We start from the raw sequence: 22,012 nt of genomic DNA, 5'->3' as shown, positions 1-22,012 counted from the left end.
GCCCAGTGCCTAACCAGCTCCTGCCCCATGTAAGAACAAAAGAATTGCCATTTACTGGGTCAGACCATAGGTCCCTCTTGTCCAGCAGCCTCTGAGCACCACTTCCCCTGGCTGCTGCTGGAGCTGGGCAGGGAGCAGCAGGAGCCTGAGAAGCTGCTGCAGGCTCCTGCTCTCCCCAACACCACCACCACTGCTTCTTCAGGACCTACAAGCCCCCTCCCCTCTCAGAGGGAACCCTCACCACTACCAACCACCACCTGCTGCCACCTGCAGCCAGAGGGGACTTCACAACACCAGTGGGGCCCCTCCACCACCACCTGCTACCTGCTTGCTAGCTGCTGCAGCAGGAGCCCTGTATTTGTCTTCCTGAGGTGAGTCCTGTGCTCCAGTCCCCCTCTCCCCATGTTTGTGTACAGGTAAGTAAGCTAGCAGCATGCTTCCTCCTCCCCGTGTGTGTCCCTATGTGTGTTTTTTCTGTTCCCCCAGCCCTGACCCTGGCCCCAGCCCCAGCCCCAGCCCCTCACATGCACACCACCCTTCCACAGCCTCCACCTCATGCAGCTGGAGGAGGCTCCCTGGACCCCCCTGCATCAAGCCACTTTTCTCCCCCCAGGCAGAGGTGGACCTCATGGTTCCCTTTCATACACCCCAACTGACCCTTTCCCACCAAACCTCCAATGGCAGGACAAGAGTCCCCTGAGGGGGCTGCCAATGAGCCAGGGGAAACCCCACAGGGCCAGGGGACTCCTCCAGGCCACTCTCCCCCAGAGACCACAGGACTGCCCATATCCGACTAGGGCAGGAGAAAAGGCAAGGGTTCGTCCTTCTCCACTGGGGGTGGAAAGGGTAAAGGGCTTGCAAAAAAGACCAAATTGCCAACTTCTGCAAGGACCAGCAGCACCTCTTTAGCAGGCACCCTGTCCACTCAGCCTTCTCCCAGCTCTGTAAGCCCAGTTGCTCAGCCCAGCTGGAGCTACACTCAGGTAGCTGCAGGGAAACCTGTAGCCTCAGAGCCTGGGCCCTCCACCACCTCTGCCCACAACACCTCAGGCAATCGAGGGCCCCCTACCCAACATCACCAGGCACAACAGGGTGCAAAGTGACATGCCTGAGATTGAACCGCCACTATTTTGAGAACTATGTGCGTGCACTCGCTCAGGCAGTGGGGGCCCCAAAGACGGTGGCAGCCCTCCAGTTACTACTGCAAGGTTGTATTCTTGCCAAGGAGGACACTGCACAGGAGGCAGTGGAGAAGGGGCTTTTTAGTGGGGGGTAAGTATATCCTGCACGAGCCCCATGTGGTCCTCAGCCCCATCCCACTCTGCATCCCCAACTGGGCCCTTATGCCCTTTCTACAGGGCTTGGGGAGGGTCCTATTCCCAGTCTCCACCTTCCTGCTGGGGTGTCAGGACCCCAGCCTCTGCCACATTCAGTCCTTCCACTGCCAAGTCACCATCCAGCTCATAGCTGGGGTGGAGGCAGGGGGGACCTTCACAGTTCCCTTCTAGGGATCCCCCATCCACATCCACTACACAGAGGGGAGGGGAGGTGTTTCCCGTGCCAGGCACCTGGAAACACCATCACCAGGAGTGCCCAATTAGGTAGCCATGGGGGACATCACAGGCTCCTGCCAAGGAGAGGGGTGCCACTGCCACCTCTGGCATCCCAGCCCCAGGATCTACCCCCACCCCCAAAAACTCAGGGGACCCTGCACCTCAGCCAGAGAGGTCCATCAGCAGGGGGTGCAGGCAGGGGAGGGTGGCGAGGGGGGCATGCTAGCCCCCATCGCCCCACCACTATCATTACCCCTTCCTAGCCGCATACCACCACCAGCACCCCAAAATGACCCCTCCCCGAACCACCCCGAGGCTGGGTGGGTGCTGATCCGCATACAGACAGTGATTGGCCACCTAGGCCAAGTGCAAGCCCCAGGCGCAGCTTGAGTCCTCAGACATGGAGGGGGCCCCTCCCCACTATCCAAAAGGGGGGCTGACATTATTAGCATTCCTACCATCTCCTGAGTTGTGCCAAGAATCCCACCCCCAGCAAAAATGAAAAAGATAGCTGTTACTACCACCTAGGTGCTTGTCCAGTCTCCTCTTGAAGACCCCAAGGTAGGAGAGAGCACCACCTCCCTTGGAAGCCCACTGCAGATTCTGGCAAACCTTACTGTGAAGATGTTTTTCCTAATGTCCAATCTAAATCTGTGCTCCATCAATTTGTGGCCATTGTTTGTAGTAACACCAGGGGATGCCCTAGTAAATATAACATTTCCTATTCCCTGCTGCCCTCCCCTGATGAATTTATAGGCAGTCACAAGGTCACCTCTCGATCTAGGTCCCTCAGTCTCTCTTTGTAGGGCCTTGGCCTGCAGGCCTCTGACCATACAAGTGGTTCTCCTTTGAACCCTCTCAAGATTCTCCACATCCCTCAAGTGCAGCGCCCAAAACTGGGGGCAGTACTCCAACTGCGGCCTGACCAGTGCCGCATAGAGGGGAAGTATCACCTTCCTGGACCTGTTCATCATGCATCTGCTAATGCATGATAAAGTGTGGTTAGCCTCATTGATCACTTTGGCACATTGACAACTCATGTTTATCTTGGAGTCAACTATGAAGTCCTTTTTTAAATACATAGGTGGTAAAAAGAAGGTTCTGGGTAACGTAAGGCCTCTGCAGGACATGCTAGGAAGTCTGGTGGTCGCACCAGATGTCAAAGCTAACTTATTAAACAACTTCTTTGCCTCCATTTTTCTGAGCAGGGACCAGGTCATCCCCCACATCATGATCCCCAACGGCCCCAGAGGAGGCACAGGCAGGCCAAGGGTCGGAGTGGACCTAGTCACGGACCTCCTGGTGGGACTGGATGCGTCCAAATCAGCAGGTCCTGACAATCTCCACCCCAAAGTGCTGAGAGAATTAGCAGAGGTCATTGTGGGTCCCCTGGCACAGCTTTACAAGCATTCATGGTGCTCTGGCAAGGTGCCAGAGGACTGGAAAAGGGCCAATGTGGTCCCCATTTTCAAAAAAGGGAGGAGGGAGAACCCAGGAAACTATAGGCCTGTTAGTCTTACCTCGGTCCTGGGGAGGCTCTTCTAGAAAATTATCCAGGAGCACATCTGCAAGGGACCAGCAGGGGAGTGTTTGCTTAGGGGCAACCAACATGGGATCATCAGAGGCAGGTCCTGTCAGACCAACCTGGTGGCCTTCTATGATTAGGTCACTAAATCCCTGGACACAGGCGTTGAGGTGGATGTAGCCTTTCTGGACTTCAGAAAAGCCTTCGACACTGTCTCTCACCCAATTCTCATAAAAAAAAATTAGGCGACTGTGGCGTTGATCCCTACATGGTCAGATGGGTTGCCAATTGGCTGGAGGGCCATACCCAGAGAGTGGTGGTGGAAGGGTCTTTTTCAACCTGGAGGGATGTGGGCAGTGGGGTTCCACAGGGCTCGGTCTGTGGGCCTGCACTGTTCAACATCTTCGTCAGCGACTTGGATGAGGGGGTGAATTGCACTTTATTCGAATTCGCAGATGACACGAAGATCTGTGGGGAGGTGGGCACGCTAGAGGGGAGGGACAAGCTGCAATCAGATCTGGACAGGTTACAGGGGTGGGCAGATGAGAATAGAATGGGTTTCAACACTGACAAGTTCAAGGTGATGCACCTGGGGAGGAAGAACCAGCAGCACACCTACAGCCTGGGGAACTCCCCTCTCGCCAGCACAGAGGCAGAAAAGGATCTTGGAGTCATTATTGACTCAAAGATGAACATGGGCCACCAATGTGGGGATGCAGTCAGAAAGGCTAACCACACCTTGTCATGCATCCACAGATGCATCACGAGCAGGTCCAAGGAGGTGGTCCTCCCCCTTTATGCAACCTCGGTCAGGCCCCAGTTGGAGTACTGTGTCCAGTTCTGGGTACCACATTTCAGGAGGGATGTGGACAACATGGAGAGGGTCCAGAGGAGGGCAGCAAGGCAGGTCCTATGAGGACAGCCTATGGGAACTGAACCTATTCAGCCTCCACAAGAGAAGGCTGAGAAGGGATCTGGTGGCCATCTATAAAATGGCCAAGGGAGACAAGCAGGCAATGGGAGAGTCCTGTTCCCCCGAGCACTACCGGGAGTAACAAGGAACAACGGCTATAAGCTGACAGAGAGCAGATTCAGGCTGGATATCAAGAGGCACTACTTCAGTCAGGGCAGCTAGGATCTGGAACCAAGGGAAGTGGTCCTTGCTCCTACCCTGGGGGTCTTTAAGAAGAGGCTAGATAGATACCTTGCTGGGGTCATCTGACCCCAGCATTCTGGGGCATCCTCAGGGAGATCATCTCAGACCACTCCCTGGTGGACATCTATGGTGCTCACCACCATGACAACACCACCACATACACCTTTGTCAAGGTGGAGGAGGAGCAGGCTTGCTACTCCCAGTTGGATGAAATCTACATGCCCATATTGTACACCGCCTGAGTCCATGCCTCTGGCACTGGGCCAGCCCCCTTCCACAACCACCACCTCGTGTACACTCGGCTCACGCTGCAGCCCAAGCCACGTCTGGGGCTGGCTTACTGGCACTTCAACAACAGCCTTCTGGCTGATGTGGCCTTTGTGGCTGCCTTCCAGGAGTTCTGGCAGACAGCCTTTCCCTCGGCCTGTAGATGGTGGGACGTAATGTAGCTGTGCATCAGCCAGTACTGTTGCAGTTACACCTAGGGGCACACCCAGGAGCAGGAGGCAGCTAGAGAACAGCTCAACAGGGAAATGTTGGAACTGGAAAGACGCTGGTACTGACTCAGACAACCAGTCTCTCTGAGGAGTGTCAAGAGAGACAGGTAGAGCTTCGAGCTCTGGACAACTGCCATGGCCAAGACGCATTCATCCATTTGTGCGTCTAGCTCCTTTGGGAGATGGACCATGGCTCCTGCTTCTTCTATACCCTGGAGAAGCACTAAGAAATACACTGCCTGCCTCCTGGAGGGCAATGGCACCCACTTCACAGACCCAGGTAAGATGCGAGAAAGGGCGAGAGTCTTCTACACAGAGCTCTTCTCTCCAGGTCCAACACTGCCAGGTCCTGTGGAAAGGCCTGCTGCTGGTCAGAGCAGGCAGCCAGGACCAACTGGAGGCTCGCCTCCTCTGGCCGAGCTCTTGGATGCCCTTTGTCTGACACATGCTAAGAAAGTGCCAGGTGTCAATGGGCTGACTGTAGAGTTCTACCACGCCTTCTGGGACATCCTCGGCCTAGACCTTGCTAGGGTCTGGGATGAGTCCGAAGGAGACAGGGAGCTTCTCCTGTCATGCAGGAGAGCTATCCTGGCCCTGCTGCCAAAAAAGGGGAACCCCCACAACCTTAGGAATTGGCGCCCAGTCTTACTCCTCTGTATGGATTACAAGGTCATAGCAAAAAGCCTTCTCACTGCACCTGAGGTCCATTCAGGCAGACATGATTCATCCCAACCAGACATACACGGTTCTAGGGTGTATCTTCAGTAACTGCACCTGGTCCAGGACCTCCTCGAGCTCACTTGCAGGGACAGTCTCTCGTTAGCCCTCCTGTCCCTCAACCAGGAGAAAGCATTTGACAAGGTAATCATGGTTACCTTGCAGGCATACTGAGGGTATTTGGCTTCGGTTCCCATTTTATGCATTTTCTCCAGGTGCTGTATGCCTCCACAGAATGTAAGGTCAAGCTCACTGGACGCTGACACAGGCCATCCCGTTCAGGCTAGGGGTGCATCAAGGCTGCCCACTGCCAGGACAGCTCTACACCTTTGCCCCCAAGCCCTGCCTCTGCCTCCTGCACCAGTGGATGGTGGGGCTGGTGCTTAAGGAGTCACCCACATGTGTGGTCCTGTTGATGTACACTGACGAGGTGCTCCTGGCCATCCAGGACCTGGGTGACCTGGTACAGGTGGAGGCCTGCCAGTCTGTGTACTCAGCAGCTTCCTCTGCCCAGGCCACCTGGGTCAAGAGCTCTGGCCTGACGGTGGGTGATGGGTGGCAGGTGAGCTAGCTCCCACTTGTGCTCCAGCACATCCAATGGAGTGCGGGCTCACTGCTCTATCTGGGGGGTCTACTTGTTCCCCTGTCACCCCGCCCTGCTGGAGAACTGACACTAGCTGGAGGTCAGGGTGTCTGGGCAGCTGTGGGCATGGTGTCTGGGCAGCTGTGGGCATGGGCGAGCCTGCTGCAGTGTCTTTCCCTTCATGGGAGGGCAGTAGTCATCCTAGCCAGGCTCTGGAACTGTTTCAACACCCTGGCCGTGCTCCCTGAGCTCCTGGCCAGTCTTCAGAGATGGGTGCTGGGATTCTTCTGGCCAGGATGGCACTGGGTCTCCTGAGCCTCCCCTTGCAGTCAGGTCCACACCTTCTGCTTTCAGGTCCTTTACGGTGCCAGTAGCCAGGTGACATGCACCTTTCTCTGCCTCCTCTGAGGATTCTGATATGACTGGCAGCTCTTCTACCTGTGGGGCCTCCCCAAGCAGGACCTGGAGGAGTTACCAGATCTCTGCCAGGACTTCCTCAGAGCCTGGGAGCTGGTCTCAGCCTCCAGGTCCCCAAGGATAGTCGCCCAGGGTGCTGACCTCCATGCTGAGCCCTTGCTGAAAAACCCGCAGCTGGAGATGCCAGCGATGGAGGTGCCCTGGGTGTGCCAGACGATGGTCCCGGTGCACATCACTTGTGTCGGAGACCTCCTGGAGTGTGCTAGGCAGCTATGGGCAGATCCCTCTGTGCTGGTCCAGCGCACGGAAATGCCCCCGCTGCATGCTCCCTGCTGCATAGTATAGATGCCTAGCGTTTGCAATTCCCTGATTTGACCTGTTCTGAAGGCAGATGGGAAAACCTGCAGACTAACAATAGACTTCAGAGCTTTGAATGCAATGACTCCTGTCACAGCTCCTGTTGTGCCAAAATATCCTGAAATTTTAGCAGGAGGGGCAAAATGGTTTTCAGTACTGCTCTTGGCTAATGCATTTTTTGCTGTTCCCTTGGCACAAGAATGCTGGTATAAATTTGGATTCACATTCAGGGGACAACAGGATTGTTTTAATCAAGTACCCCAAGGATTTCACAATGCTCCAGAGATATGCCATGCACTTGTGGTAAGAATATGGGACAGACTTTCTCCGGATAGTCGAAGTTGTGTGTTGTCATATGGAGATGACATACAGATACATGGAGGTGATAAAGAGCAAGCAGAAAAAGTAACATGGGGAAGTACTGCAGATAGCTGAAAAAACAGAATTCAAGGTTAATAGAGCTAAGGTACAGTTGGTAGTCAAAGAAGTGAAATACCTAGGAATCACGTTGGGACAGGACAGAAGAACTCCAAATAGGCAGCAAGTAGAGCAGATAGGCAAACTGCCAGTTCCAACAGACTTATCATTCCTTCATGCACTGTTGGGAACACTGAATTTATCATGGGACTTTATCCCCATGTTCACTGAGAAAAGTCAACCTCTTGTTAAACTGATAAAAAAGGATAACAGTGGAAATGGTGCCCAGAACAACAAGTAACTTTAATTCGGTTAAAAAGGGATCCGGTGCAAGCTCCTGCATTGGCTTGCCCAGATGAGACAAAATGCTTTGCCTTGCAGTTGGTAACTACTGAAAGAGCTATTGGTGCTACCCTACTGCAAGGGAAAGGAAAAAAGTGAAGACCAGTGGCCTATGCCTCAAGAACCCTAACAGGACCTGAACAGAACTTTAATCCATATGCAAAGGAATGTTTGGGATTGATTTGGGCATTAAGAAAATGAGAATACATTGTAGGAGAGGCCTGTTCAAGAAAGTGTGAGGACTTCAGAAAAACTGCTGGAAAGCTAGCGATTTACAGTCTGAAAGGTGTGTAAGGCACATTCAGTGGCTTGTGGCCCAGGAGGGACCAAGAGAAAGTGGGACCAAATGGGTCCAGAGGCTCAGAGTGGAGAAAACAAAGAAAGATACGATGAGAAGTCTGCAGCCCAGGAGCATGGCCAGGACCTAAAGAGGGGTCAAAGTCCAGGTAACACAGTTGGAGACCTAAGGGGTCCAGGAGCCTGTAGTCCAAAGGGGTCTGGAAAGCCTTGAAAGACCAAGTGGTCTGGCAATCCAGAGGCGGGGCCTAAAGAGGTCAAAAGTTTAAAAGAGGCCACTGCTAAGACTGCCAGGATTAGGAGTCTGAGATCTCAACTAGCTGAGGAGGGGTCAGGAAACCCAGAAGTGAAAAACTGTGCCCATGAGAAGGGAAGATGACCAGAGCAGGCGAGCCTGGAGATTGGTCCTGGGTAAGACCTGAAAACTACACCTTCCTGGGACTGGTTAATGTGGTGGAGCTATTGTGGCAGGGTAGTCTCTACAACATGCCACATGTTGCCACCCCAGGAAAAGGTGAGTACAGGGTGCCTAAAATCCCTGTCCCCCACTGTCTTGTGGGCTACCCTTTGATGGGAAAAGGCTAGGGGGAGCATACCCAGATAGAAGACCCCTTGGTAAAGGCCAAGGAGGGAAGATGTGTGGCAGAGTGCATCTTGGAGTGCCTGTCACTGTCCAAAAAACAGACTACTAAAAAGCAGCCTCTGTAAGGAGCTAGGAGGGGAATCTCTGGGCAAAGCCAGCCACAGTATCAAAAGTGATTCCATAACCTGAACTAACCTAATGGGAGTTGAGCCCCTCCTGTTTTTTTGTCTTTGTGTTTTGCAGTGACGTGTACATTGCCACTGCACGTCAGCCCTGTAAATATGAATGACATTCCAATGCAAGGAGCTTTCCTTGACAGGTTTGTGTGTTTGTTTTCTTTTGCAGAAACCATAGTGTAAAATTAGCAAAGGTGACTGATAGACCATGAGGCTTCATTACCATCAACAGAATCAACAGTGTCTTCCTCACCTAAGCGATGGCTTTACTACAACAAAGACTGTCTTGTCTGTTTTGTGCTGTTTGTCTTGTTATTTGTTTGTTTGTCTGAAGTTCTTAAAAGTTTAAATGCATATGAATATCATGTAAATATTGTAAAAATTGTTGGTAATGCCCCCTCTAAAAATTTAATTTGTTTGTGGATCCCAGACCAGGATACTTCCATCCAGCTTGGACTGGAAAGTTGTTCTAATATTTGAAACAAAGAGCAGCAATTTATATGAAAGTTTTACGTTTAAATTCCATTTGTTTAGAAAAATGGCATTTATTAAAAGGTAATGTGTGCATTTTTAGCAAACCACCTAATGATGTGTTTTCAAGGCTATAAAGAGTATCTTGTTTGTATTTAGATGCTAGTATTTATAACACCAGCATACCAGGATGTGTGAGAAAAACTGCATTTACCCCTTTGTTTTAAAGGAAACAAGAACCTACAGAGTTGATGCTTCCCTAAACCTGGGACCTCTGTGTTTAAAAGATGCTTAAAATCAAAGCTAAATTTGACTAAGCAATGGTGTAGTGTTGCCTGAGTAGGCATGACATTGAAAGGGGGAGGACCACCACTGAAGCATCAAAAAGTTTGTTTGGTACAGAGAATAACTGAAGATGCATTGGCTGAGTTTGTGAAAGGTCACCGCTGTAAGTGGTTTTGATTTTATGTATTTTGTACCCCAGTGGACTGTTCAGTCTATCTAAGCTAAACCATGGCTCTATCAGGATATAACCCCACTGCAGCTGGGATTGGATTTGTGGCAGACCTTGCAGCAAGTTTTGTCTCACCCTGATCTACACACTGTACTCTAATCATTAAGAAATATGATCAAGAAACCATTGTTCAGATTAAACATAACAAAACAGAAGTATTGACAGTATTAGAAAAGGTCCAAAATGCTGGACAGCATTCAAAGTGGGAAACTTTGATTGGATGGAGTACAACTGTATGGGATTTTTTAATCTAATGTTACATCCTATTGGTTTTTTTGCTTATTGTGCAAATGGTATTGCTTGTATTCATGGTTTTATTGTGTTGGAAAATGAAACAGCTCTATATTAGACTAGAATGCTATGAAGCTCAGTGGCTGCAAGGATTATATTATGACAGTCTCCTTCAATAAGCAGGATGTCAGGCAAGCCTGGGGTGAAATAATCACTTGCTGCATGAAGACCTTGGCTAATGGTTGCAGCCCAGAGGCCCTGAGCAGCAGGGGCAGAGTTTCACTATCAGACTGACTTCCATGCAGTGATGGCATAGGTGAACCTAGCCATCAAGGAGATTAAGGCAGTTTGCTATATTTAATGCTTTGAAGTTGCACCTCTTTATAGTACTGTTTATATTTAGCCGTATTTAATCACTGCTTAAGTTTTGTCCTTATTAACTTTTTTTTTTTATTAGCTGGCTTTAAGTTGTTTTTGTAGAGCTTATAGGTGCTCATTATATTGTATCTTTTCTTTTTTATCACAGTGAGAAGTTCTTTTAACATAATATAGCAATGACCTTGTTAGTAGCTCCAAAAAACTGAACTTGGCACTAACCAGCTGTATCAGAGGGATGAAAGGATTGGACATATTAATAAAAGGCGATAAGGGAGACCATAGGACAATGCCCGAAGTTAAGACACTGGAAGGTGGTCAAATTCAGAGGTGTCCTTGTGATGGGTCCGTTAGACACAGACATATACTGCCAGGATAAAAGATGGACAGTATGCTGACTGCAGAGAGACCAATCCGAAAGCAAAGAGTTATTAAAGGAGTGAAGCTGAAGAAAAGCAGTGAAGATGAAGAAAGTTTGTCGTTGTCATACATACAGCCTTCAACACATGTTTGGACTGTCCCAGCCCGCGACATACCCTTTGCTTCCAGGAACTGAGTGGCTGTCTTTTCTGTTGGGCAAAGTAACATCTGGGATTGGGTGAGATTATTATACTGAATGTTTTTCTCTCTCTGAATATAAAAACTTCTAAGATAATATTTGTTGTATTAATAAAGTTAGACTTTGATTTTAGGACTCTGCATTTAAGTGAAACATTGACTTTAGGACACTGGGTTGTCTGCACTCATATCTCACATCCCATTTAAGGGTTTAATGATCCCTAAGCACTATCTGGTGGACAGTGGTGCTAACACCCAGGGATGGTCACCCAGGACACTGACCTCCATGCCGAGCCCTTGCTGAAAAACCCACAGCTGGCGGTGCCAGCAATGGAAGTGACCTGGCTGTGCTGGAAGATGGTCCTAGCCAGGACATTACTCATGTTCTGGACTATGCTAGGCAGGCTGGGTGGACCCCTTTGTGCTGGCCCAGTGTATGGAGCTGTGCCCGCTGCATGTTCCTTGCCACATACTCAAGGAGGTAAAGGCTGCCCTGCCACCCACTGCCCTCAATTATATCAACCAGGTCCTACACCAGGGCAGTTCCCACTCTCTGATGTCCCCAGCCCTCTGAACCTTGTCACAGGGTCACTGCCTCAACAGGTCCCATGGTGCTCCCTGCACCACCACCTCAGCAGGATGAGGGGACCAAGCTGGTCTGCTTCTGAACACCCCACCATCACCAGCTCTAAACACTTGTGCTCTGCATCGTCCATCATCCCATCCTTGTGTCCTGCCCCAACAAGTGGCAGGACATCCTAGGTGAGAGCAGGGGCAAGGGTCCCTGGTAGACTAGCCTATATTCCACTTTGATCCCACAAGCCACCAGGGACCTCAGCTGGTGGCTCCTCCATGGAGCGGTCTCCATGGGCATGTATCTGGCATGCTTTACAGACACTCTTGACACCTGCCCCTTTTGCCCACAGAGGGAGACTCTGGCGCATACCTACCTTGAGTGTGCCAGGCTGCAGCCCCTCTTCCGCCTCCCCCAGAACCTCCTGCTGAGGTTCTGGCTGCGCTTCTCTCTGTACCTTTTTTTTTTTACGGACTTCCTGTCTCCCAACCCACTAAGTTCCAGGACCTCCTGGTCAACCTTCTCCTGGCTCTAGCCAAGCTGACCATCTATAAGACCAGGAAGGAGGCTCTGGCTAGGACAAAGCAGGGCAAGGGTGGGACTGTTTTCCTAGCACTAGTCCACCCACGTATCCAGACATTTTCACTAGTTGGGGTCCACAGGCTCCCTCGACTCCTTCAGGAAGCAGTGGGTGCTGGCCGCTGTGCTCTGTTCAGCATCCCCTTCCGATGACCTAGTTATTAACCTATGACCTCACTTTCATTCCTGTTGTCTTTTTCGCTGTTCCATATAATCAGTTGATGTGTCCCCAGTGGCCTCCCTTATTCAGGGAAGCTTATACTTCTCCATGATGGGCCTAGTCCCATGACCTTCCCACATCAAATAGGCCTATGTCACACAGTGGCAGAGAATGGATGCTGAAAGGCCCAAGGCTTATAGTGGTGACAGGAGCTCACTAGCTGACCTTGCCCAGGAAAGGGGGCTGGTCCTTGCCTTAGGCTGTCTCAATATTTTATCTCCAAAGTAGTTTGTCAAGCCATTGTTTCACTCTCTTAAGCTTTAATAACCTGTGTTGCCTCAGGGGCCTGGATCCAGTGGAACATGTAAGCAGGTGCTTTGCTCTAAACCAGGGGTGTCAGATACAGCATGCAGGCCAGATCTGGCCCATCCAGCCAGACATGTCATCCAGCCTGCAGGGCTGCACACAGGGCCTGAAGACATTTTTTACTGACTTTTTTTTACAGCATCTGCTCATCAGCAAGTGATGGTGGATAGTTTTGCTGACACATGTTTTACATAATGTAAATATAACCCTCCTGCCAGGCCCTGGACAGCAGTAAAAAGGGCTAGGTTCAAATTTTAGGAGTTTAACACCAACTTTCTAAATCTGGCTTACGCCCCACCCACAAACCTGGGAAAATACATTTTAATAGGTATTCTAAAATAAAGAAACTTCCCCACTTGCAAGTAACACTGAACTAAAAATGAGTTTACTTCAGGGCCTAAACGGATAAGCACACCACCTTAGAACAAACTTAACCTTTAAATATTAAGTGAAGCCCAAACAGTTAATAGTCTCAGTCACTAGCAAACCAGCCCACGAGAACTACCACCTAGCCCACCCTTGAACCTTACCTGTACCAGCACCATTCCCCAAATATTGGCACAGAACACCCCTGCTGCCTCTCCATCATTTTAACCTTACATCAGTGTGTTTTGGCTGCACCACACCTTCTCTGTTCCACCTAATGCCTCAGACTGCCTGGGTTCATGTGGTCCTAACTACCTTTGAGTCAAGCTGACCTTACAGGGACACAGTGGAGAATGGGATGCAATGGAAGCAAGTAGCAGGGATGGGGGTGGAGTCTAGGAAGGCTCCTGTGGGCCACAAAGCCCTGATAGCTCCCTGCAGGGCACCAAACTGTGCTCCTGTTCAGGCACAAGGTGGTACTGTTCTCCTCTGTCTGTCCATCAACACTTCCATCCAGCCTTGTTCCAAAGATAGATATTAAATCAAGCTCACTGTTTCTTCATTTTCATGGGCAACTCAGGTTTTTCATGGACTTTACAGACAAGGTTTTTTTGCCTTTTTCTTTATAGACTGTCCATAAATTTATGGACAGTTTGTAACTCTGAGCCGTGGCTCCAAAAGCTGCAGTAATTAATGCTATTGCTACCAAATTTCCAGCCCTGCAGGCAGCCCCACAGGTCAGATGACAAGGGTCCATATTCCAGCATGCAGGGAAGAATGAGTTTGACATTGCTGCTCCAAGCAATAAAGACCCCTGATGATACACTGTGATTAAAGTATGTGCTTGACTATTCTTCAAGGCCATGGGGTTCTTCACTAACAACACATAAACCTCACTCCTCTCAGTCCCTTCTAGATACCTGCTCCTCTGTCTTGAGGTCTCCAAACTCCTCCAGAAAGGCAGTCTCTGAGGGGAACTGCTGTGGTTCCAGGAAATTCAACAGGCTGAAAAGTTCTTCCACTGAGTTCTGCAGAGGAGTTCCTGTCAGCAGCACCTTGTGTTCCTGTGCACAGAGATAATGAGTTAGGGCTCTGGAGCCAAGGTGCAGCACTTACATAGTCAGAACCAAAGAGCAACAGTGGGAGACTGGCCATGGTTTTCCATCCTGCAAGGATTCTCCTGTCTCTGCCATAATTTTACCTCAGGGCACAAGAAGGCCTCAGCAGAATGACTGCAAAAAAACCAAGCATCAGAAGATCAACCACTGGCCAAGGACATGGAAATAACATGGCTAATATGTGGGAATCATAACTTCTGCCACTGGAAGGCATCTGTTTCTGAGGTGAAACCTAGCAGCTGCTGAAGCAACACATTAAGACTGGGAATGAAGAGGAATACCAGCTCCTCAGAAGAGTACTGACAGAATGTCCTTAAGACACTCTGTAGTACACCCAGAAAGTAGGGTTAAAGCCACCACTCTAGCGAAACCAGCTGTAGGATTTGTATTGACCCTCAGTAGCTACGTGGCACCACTTTAGACCTAAGCACACCTGCAGCTCAGCTGATGAAAGACAAGCCATCTGGGCTCCACAATTCAGAAAGAACATGAAGAAGCTTGAAAGAGTCCAGAGGAGAGTCACGTGCATGATCAGAGGGCAAGAGAACAGGCCTTATGAAGCAAGGCTGAGAGCCATGGGACTCTTCAGCCTGGAGAAGCGCAGGCTCAGGGGTGACTTGGTGGCAGCCTATAAGGGGTGTGTATCAGGATCTGGGAGAATGCCTGTTCACCAGAGCACCCCAAGGAATAACAAGGTCCAAGTGTCACAAACTCCTGCAAGACCGTTTTAGGCTGGACATAAGGAAAAACTTACTGTCCGAGCCCCCAAGGCCTGGAATAGACTTCCCCCAGAGGTGGTGCAAGAACCTACGATGGACACTTTTAAGAAACAGCAGGATGCTTATTTTGCTTGGATCCTTTGACTCTACCTGACTTCCTGCCCTGGGCTGGGACCCAATGATCTTACGAGGTCCCTTCTGGCCCTTATGTCTATGAAAACTATGAAGCCAGCATAGCCCAGGGTCCTGAGGCCAGGGCAAATGTCCTGAAGGCAATGGTGACATCTATCTGAGATGCCTCCTCTGAATAGCTGAATTCTGGCTGTGCAGATTGCTGTTGTAAATGTGGCTAGGTCATTGGAATAGCACAATCAGTAAATTCTCACCAGGGCCATAAGTTTCAGACCCTCTAGCAGTTTGCAGTTCCTGTTCTTCAGCCGATGGGCCTCATCGATGACCACACAGCGCCACTGGATCTTCTTCAGTTCTGGGCAGTCAGCTAGGATCATCTCAAAAGTGGTGATGACCACATGAAACTTGAAGATCCCAGGGAGAGGGTTACCCTAAGGAAACAGAAGGCAGAATCAGCAATTTACAGCTGCTAGGCAATGCGATGCACCATGCAGCTACCCAGCTGCGAATGGGGGTTCACACAGTGTGCTGCTCTGCAAGTTTCCAACTAGGTTGGAGTCTATATCTGCCTTAGCTCTCAGTCCCTTCCTTACAGGGGGAAGTTTGGTTGGGTAGAAAGGCAAGATCCTGTTACAGAAGTGGCAAAAAGCAGAGTGTGTCCTTTTCTTACACCCTTTTCCCCACTTGGGCCCAAGCCTGCTGGAGAGTATGCAGACTGTGGACACCAAAAAAACCCTTCCTCTCTGGTAGATCTGCTGCATCCTCTACAGACACGATTGTGCTTTATTAGCAAACAGTCTGAGTAACTCAGAACAAAATAGGAAGCCGTCCTGTGAGGATGGCCTCTGCGGTTATCCATTCCGAGGAGCCACAAATGTCCATGTGCAAAGAGGAAGGAAATGAGAGCCACTGGGGCTGAAGGGAGCTGGTCCTAGAAAGGCAGTCACCTGCACATCTCTGTACAGCATCTCATACTGCTGGATCATCTGCCTGCTGATCTGGCTGCCATGGTACACAATGGCATTCATTTCTGTCCAGGTGCGGAACTCCCTCTCCCAGTTGGTGATGGTGGAGAGTGGGGCAATAATGAGGAAGGGGCCACGAATGCCCATCAAGAAAATTTCTGAGAGGAAGGTGATAGACTGGATAGTCTTCCCCAGGCCCATCTCATCAGCCAAGATGCAGTTCTTCCTGCAGACAGTGAAAGCACAAAGTTATGTTATACACCTTACGGGAATAGAATCCATGGCTCTTTCATTGACTTTGCTATGGGACAAGTCATGTGACCTCTCTGTGCCTGTTTAACTGTGCTAAGATGGTGCTGTCCTCAGTGGAGACGGGGAGAATGAAGTCAGTGTTAGTAAAGTGCTTTAAGAGAGACTCAGACTAAAGGCGATCCAGGGCAGGCCACCCACATTTCTGCAAAGTACCAGCACCCAAAGTGAGTGGGAAGTGTGTAAACATTTACTATAGGAGATGCACAAACAAATCAAGAACCGTATGTGCAACATGCCACACCTCTACACCGGAGTACACATTTCTGTTCCTGAAGGTGTGGATCACAACACCATGACCACTGCTAAAAACTAGCTGTGCAAGGGAATCCAACTGAAACCTTTCACAGTCCCTCAGCACCACCTGACATGTACTTCATTCCATTTGATGGTAAGAGCTTTTATTAGTAATAAACATAAAAGTTAAATCACAAAGGACAGTATCCCATTAATTACTGCTTATAGTAACATGCGGACAGCAGGAGCAGCTATTTGTGCTGGGACTTTTCAGGAGTGTGGGGGCTCCCTTTTGTGAGAAGTGACAGCAGTCTGGTGGGCATTTGCTGATGCCTGAAATCCAGCAGAACTGCTAGAGGTGGTACAATGCACCAGTTTTGCCTCACCTGTTGTACCAGTTAAAGAGCAGCCAGTTCATCCCCTCCAGCTGGTATTCCCGCAACTGGTTGCTATTCTTATATTCCCGTGACTTCTCCAGTTTCTGCCAGGACTCAGAGGCTGGGCGTTCCTAGGAAGAAGAGCAAAGAGTAGGGTCCATGGGAAGAAAATTAAGCTAGCACTGAACAAGGCTGGCCACATACGGAGCTCAGGCTGAACCTTAGGAAGGGTATTTCAGACCTCACCGGCTGATACTCATCACCATAAACAAAGCCTGCAGGTATGTAAGGCTCAGGAGAGGAATACCAGGGGACATGCTAAGCATGTGCTTAGTATCCCTCCCTCCCTTAAAAGTAGTATTTTCTGCACCCTCAGTTACAGAGAGGCTAAGAAGACATGCGGCATGTTACCATGTGTCTGATTTCTGGTGGAATCTGAAGGGATTCAAACTCTTTAATTTTCCCTTGGTCAACATCTTCCTCCAGCTCCCAGGTGCTTTCCTCATATGGCAATGAACACCATTTGACCAGGTAGTGAGTAACTTCCTGCAGCACATGGAGAAATGATACTTAAGAGATGGGAGACAAGAGAGAGGCAGGGCTCACACAAAACATGGCAGGTTACAGAAAAGGGACAAGTAAACCCTGTATCCAGGAAGCATTTTTGAGCTCCATTTATGTGGAATCATTCTCCCACTCACACATCCAGACAGGGACTGGGCAAGGGTTGGAAGTGACACATACCTCCTCAGTGTCAGGGTCCTTCGTGTGAGCCACCTCTAAGATTCGATCCACCTCCACATAGTCTGGGTTGAATAAATCCTCATCAGGCTGGGGCAAGTGGGTGGAGAGAGACACACATATTCAAGGTGACTCCTGGGCTGAACAGGAGGAGGGTGAAAAACACAACCACAGAGCTTTTGTCCCCAGGGTCTGGCCAGCTGAGTGCAGTGTAGAGACCATGCGCCAGAGCAGCACATGGCATCCACTTCCAGCAGGGCTACTACAAAGGCTTCATGAAAGGCAAGCTGTTCCCTACTCCATTACAGCGGGAACTGGCTCAAGGCCTCCATTTGTGGGAAGGAGGAGTGCCTGCCTGAACCCACCTGGCATAGGCACAGCCTCATCATGTCTACAGAGGATGCCCTAGCCCAGAGCCCAGTACTCCATGTAAGTACCGCTAGAGCAGGAGTTGTCAACCTTTCAAAGGGGTACTTTGAAAGGTCCCAGGGGGTACACAGGGGTGGGCAGGGATGAAGCGCCACCACCCCACACCGCTGCCTCACAGGAGCAGGACCAGTGCGGAGTAAGAACAGGACTGCACAGACGCTGCGCTGCTGCTGCTCCACCACTTGCCACACCCCTGGTCTGCATCTGGCCACTTGCCACCCCGCTCCCCGGGGGTACACGTATTAAAAAAGTGCTAGCACATTCTGCTGACACAGAGCAACATTTGAGTCTTGTGAAGTTCCTCACAGCCTTCCTTGCATGAGTGAACCTCAGCAACTTTGTCATATACAAAATGTGACATCTCCCTGATTTCTTCTTTTGCACCTCAAACAGCCAACAGCATGAAGCCCAGTGACAATCAGCAACCACACATAAAGCTAAGAGAGGCCCATTATCTAACCTCGCCTCTCCTCTCTCCCTTTTAGTGCAAGCAATGCCACAGAATGAGTTAAAGCTAAAAGTATTACTGTTAAGCTGGCAGCGTTCCTATAAGGTGGCACATATCCAGAAGGTAGAAGGTCATGGGGACTCAGAGGAAATTGGTTTCCTAGGGGCATAGCTCACAAAGGCCAAGGCCCCAGCATCTCAGGCAGAGGAGCAACCAGGAGCAGGTTCATGCTATCTGCATGGCAAGGAAGATCTGAAACAGACAAAAGACTGGGGAGCTGAAAGCTGCAAGGATTTACAGCCCATATTTATGAAGCAGTTTCAAGATCCTAGCGGGCTGATTTTACACTCATGAGAGAGAGTGTAGAGGATTCCCAGGCAAATATCTCTGGGGCAGAACAATAAATTACAGAAAGCATCCTTCATATTAAACAAGATTAATTGTTTATAGTGGGGCAGGGGAAGGAGCTGCCCAAAAGAACCATGTATGTTTATGGCTCCCTCTCATGCAGCATCCATGCTTCAGGAGATTTTGCTTGCCTGCACCATGAATAGGCACGTTTTGCAGCTGAGTACTTAATGCCAGCAAACACTCTCCAGTGTCTTGGGCTATGATCACTCCCTGCAATGGCAATGCTTCATGATCTGCAACAAGGCACTCGACCCAGATGCTGCCAGCACAGTAACATCACACACCCCATTGCCACATTGCCTTAGCACACTGTAACTTGGCTCAGTGGTGCCAAAGCTCCTGCTAACACTACTCACACTGCTTACACAAGGATGTTTTATGTATGCTAGCCGGAATAACCTTGACCAACTAACCTGCAGTTTAGATTATTAAGATATGACTACCCTAAAGAGAAGCCACGGTGGGGTCAAGGTTGGCTCTGATGTGCAAGTGAGCCCTGGCTTAATGGATTAGTTTTCTGTGAGATTCACCAGCAACACAGTGGGAATGGGCGGCAGCAGAATAGGCTGCTCAGTCACAACCAGAGCATGGGGGGGCATGCACCACACAGGCACTTCTGACTGTTTCCACCTACAAGCAGCTGCAATTCTCCCCTGATTACATGTTGAACTACGCCTGCTGGAAACATCCAAACCAAAGCCTATCAGGTCATGGCCTTCCTCTGCAGTCCCTACAGAGTCAATAGCCAGCCTGTTAGTACTAAACCATGGGCTGCCCCACAGCCTCCAGCTAACCACGAAGGCAAGAAATTGTGCTCAGGTGGCAAATGCATCATTAAGAACACCTTTAGGGGAAACCAGGCCTCCCTCCTCATCCTGCACAGTACCCAGGGATCCCAGCTAACAAGTGGAGACCACCTGTGCAGGAAGAGGAGCAGAAGATGGGGTCTATATGACATACTCAACCAGGATTAAGTGATTAACATGATACCTGTTAACTGTCTTCAAATATCTGAAAGACTGCCACAAAGTCCTGGACCATGAGGCCAGAGGCCCGAAGAGGAGCTGCTGGGACCAGGTAGGGGCATAAACTTGCTCTCAACCATGGTGATGATTTGTCACAGCCGCAGGTGTCCCATCACCTCCAAGATCTCCACCCAGAGCCCATGGCCCTGCCCCGCCCCAGATGGAGCCCATGGCCCTGCCCCCCACCAGATGGAGCCCATGGCCCTGGACTGTGAGGGCTGCTTGGCATGGCTGCTGGCAGCTGGGCATGGGGGCACCCCCACCTATGGGGTGTGCTCCTTAGTGGAGTCTCTAGAAGGCCGAGTGCGAGAGCTCAAGGAGGAGGTATGCCAGCTGTGCACCAGCAGGCCCCATGAAGACTTCATTGATGGCTACTGCCAGGCCCTTCTCCAGAAGAAGGAACAAGGGATGGAGACAGAGATGGTGTCCAGCAAGGACCCACCTGGAGCTATCTGGAAGACCAGTCACCACGTGCTCCAAGAAACACAGGGCCATGGCTGCTCCTCCCCTGGCCCTGCACAACAGGTATGCTCCCCTCCCCACGCACAAGGAGGCTCCAATGCTGACATTGGAGGAGGAAGGTAATCACTGTGCTGCCAACCCCGGAGGAGGCAAGGTGGTGGTGGTGAAAGACTCCATCCTGTGGGGCACTGAGGTACCCATCTGCCATCTGGACCCCCTAACCTGTGAGGTCTGCTGCCTCCTTAGGGCCTGCATCCAAAATGTTGCAGAGAGGATCCCCAGGCTTGTCTGGCCATCTGACTACCACCCCATGCTCCTCATCCATGTGGGAACAAATGACATGGCCAGGAGTAATCCAGACGGGCTCTGGGGGCTGGCTTAAGGGGTTGGGTGCTCAGGTAGCCTTCTCCTTTGTGCTCCCTGTTGCAGGCCATGGTCCTAAGAGGGAAGGATGCATTGAGGAAATGAACCGATGTCCCCGACAATGGTGCCACCAAGAGGGCTTCAGTTTCCTCAACCACAGCGCGTACTTCAGGGAGAGAGGACTCCCAGGAAGAGATAGCATCCACCTCACACAGAGAGGTAAATCCCTGTTCTCAACCAGGATGGACAATTTTCTTAATAGGGCTTTAAACTAAGATTGCTGGGGGACAGGAAAGCACTGACCGGAGCACACGCAGGGACCAACATATAAGGAAGCTCCTTAGATAGGGACACCAGGAAGGCCACTCTTGCAGGAGCTGAGGGAATCGTTCTCTTTTGGTGTGACAGGAAGACGAGGGCTTCAGTAGGAAGACTCAGGTGCCTGTACAATAATGCCAGGAGCATGGGGAACAAGTAGGAGTAACTAGCCCTCCTGCTCTCCAGTGGCCGTTACGATCTAGTAGGGATTACGTAGACCTGGTGGGACTCCTCACACAACTGGACCTGCACAAAAGGGATCGACTAGGGAAAAAAAGGTGGAGGTGTAGCTCTCTATGTGAGGGAGCAGTACACCTCCTTGGAGGCTGACATCTGTTCCAAAGAAGAATGGCTTGAAACCAAGTTGCGGGGCGGTGCAGCGAGAGAGACCTAACTGTAGGTGTATATTACAGACCACCAAAGCAGGGGAAGGAACTTGATCTAGAGTTTGCCCAAGAACTAACAGAGGCTGTGTGGGCACAAGGCATGGTCATCATGAGCGACTTCAATTATCCAGACATCTCTTGGTAGAAACACTCAGCCAAGTCGGATTGGTCGCGTTCCTTCCTGATCTGCATCGAAGAGCTTTTTCTGACTCAGGAGGTGCATGGACCAACCAGAGGTAATGCTCTTCTAGACTTGGTCCTGGCCAAAGGAGATGACCTGGTGAATGACTTAAACATAGAGGACAGCCTGGGTGATAGTGACTATGAAACCATCATGTTCACGGTTCATCGGAAGGATAGCAGGCCTGAAGTTTTGGACTTCAAAAATGCAAATTTCAACAAGCTCAGGTCACTAGTAGGGAATGTACTGCGGGACAAGGGACCAAAGGTGAAAGGAGTGCATGAATAGCGGTCATTTGTAAAGGACACGATCCTTGAAGCACAAAGGAAGTCCATTACCACCCAGAGGAAATGTAGCAAAAGGGCTGGGAAGCCCTCTTGGCTAAACAGGAAAATCATGGTCCTCTTAAAAAAGAAGAAAGAGGAGTACAGTCAATGGAAGCTAGGGACAGTCCCCAAGGAGGCCTATATAGCAATGGCCTGCACTTGTAGGGATCAGATTAGAAAAGCTAAGGCAGTGACTGAATTAAAATTAGCAATGGGAATCAAGGACAACAAGACACCCTTCTTTAGGTATG

At 50.3% G+C, this 22,012-nt stretch overlaps 1 protein-coding gene across 4 annotated transcripts in view; it reads right to left on the bottom strand.

Moving 5' to 3' along the window:
- Positions 1-22,012, bottom strand: part of CHD6 (chromodomain helicase DNA binding protein 6) — a 183,262-nt gene that overhangs the window by 104,423 nt on the left and 56,827 nt on the right. For 3 of the 4 annotated variants that reach the window (XM_019550743.1, XM_019550740.1, XM_019550741.1), the window contains exons 8-13: positions 17,416-17,502; positions 17,083-17,217; positions 16,681-16,802; positions 15,731-15,974; positions 15,038-15,214; positions 13,735-13,878 (exon numbers count right to left, since the gene is read on the bottom strand). In XM_019550743.1, coding sequence (XP_019406288.1) covers positions 13,735-13,878; positions 15,038-15,214; positions 15,731-15,974; positions 16,681-16,802; positions 17,083-17,217; positions 17,416-17,502 — 909 coding nt within the window. Of the gene's footprint in view, positions 1-13,734; positions 13,879-15,037; positions 15,215-15,730; positions 15,975-16,680; positions 16,803-17,082; positions 17,218-17,415; positions 17,503-21,035; positions 21,042-22,012 lie in introns of those variants that run through there. The other variant, XM_019550742.1, reaches the window with a different exon arrangement.

Source organism: Crocodylus porosus, unplaced genomic scaffold, assembly GCF_001723895.1.
Source record: "Crocodylus porosus isolate Cpor-Errol unplaced genomic scaffold, CroPor_comp1, whole genome shotgun sequence".
Taxonomy (NCBI): domain Eukaryota; kingdom Metazoa; phylum Chordata; order Crocodylia; family Crocodylidae; genus Crocodylus; species Crocodylus porosus.
This window is presented reverse-complemented; position numbering and strand designations above follow the sequence as displayed.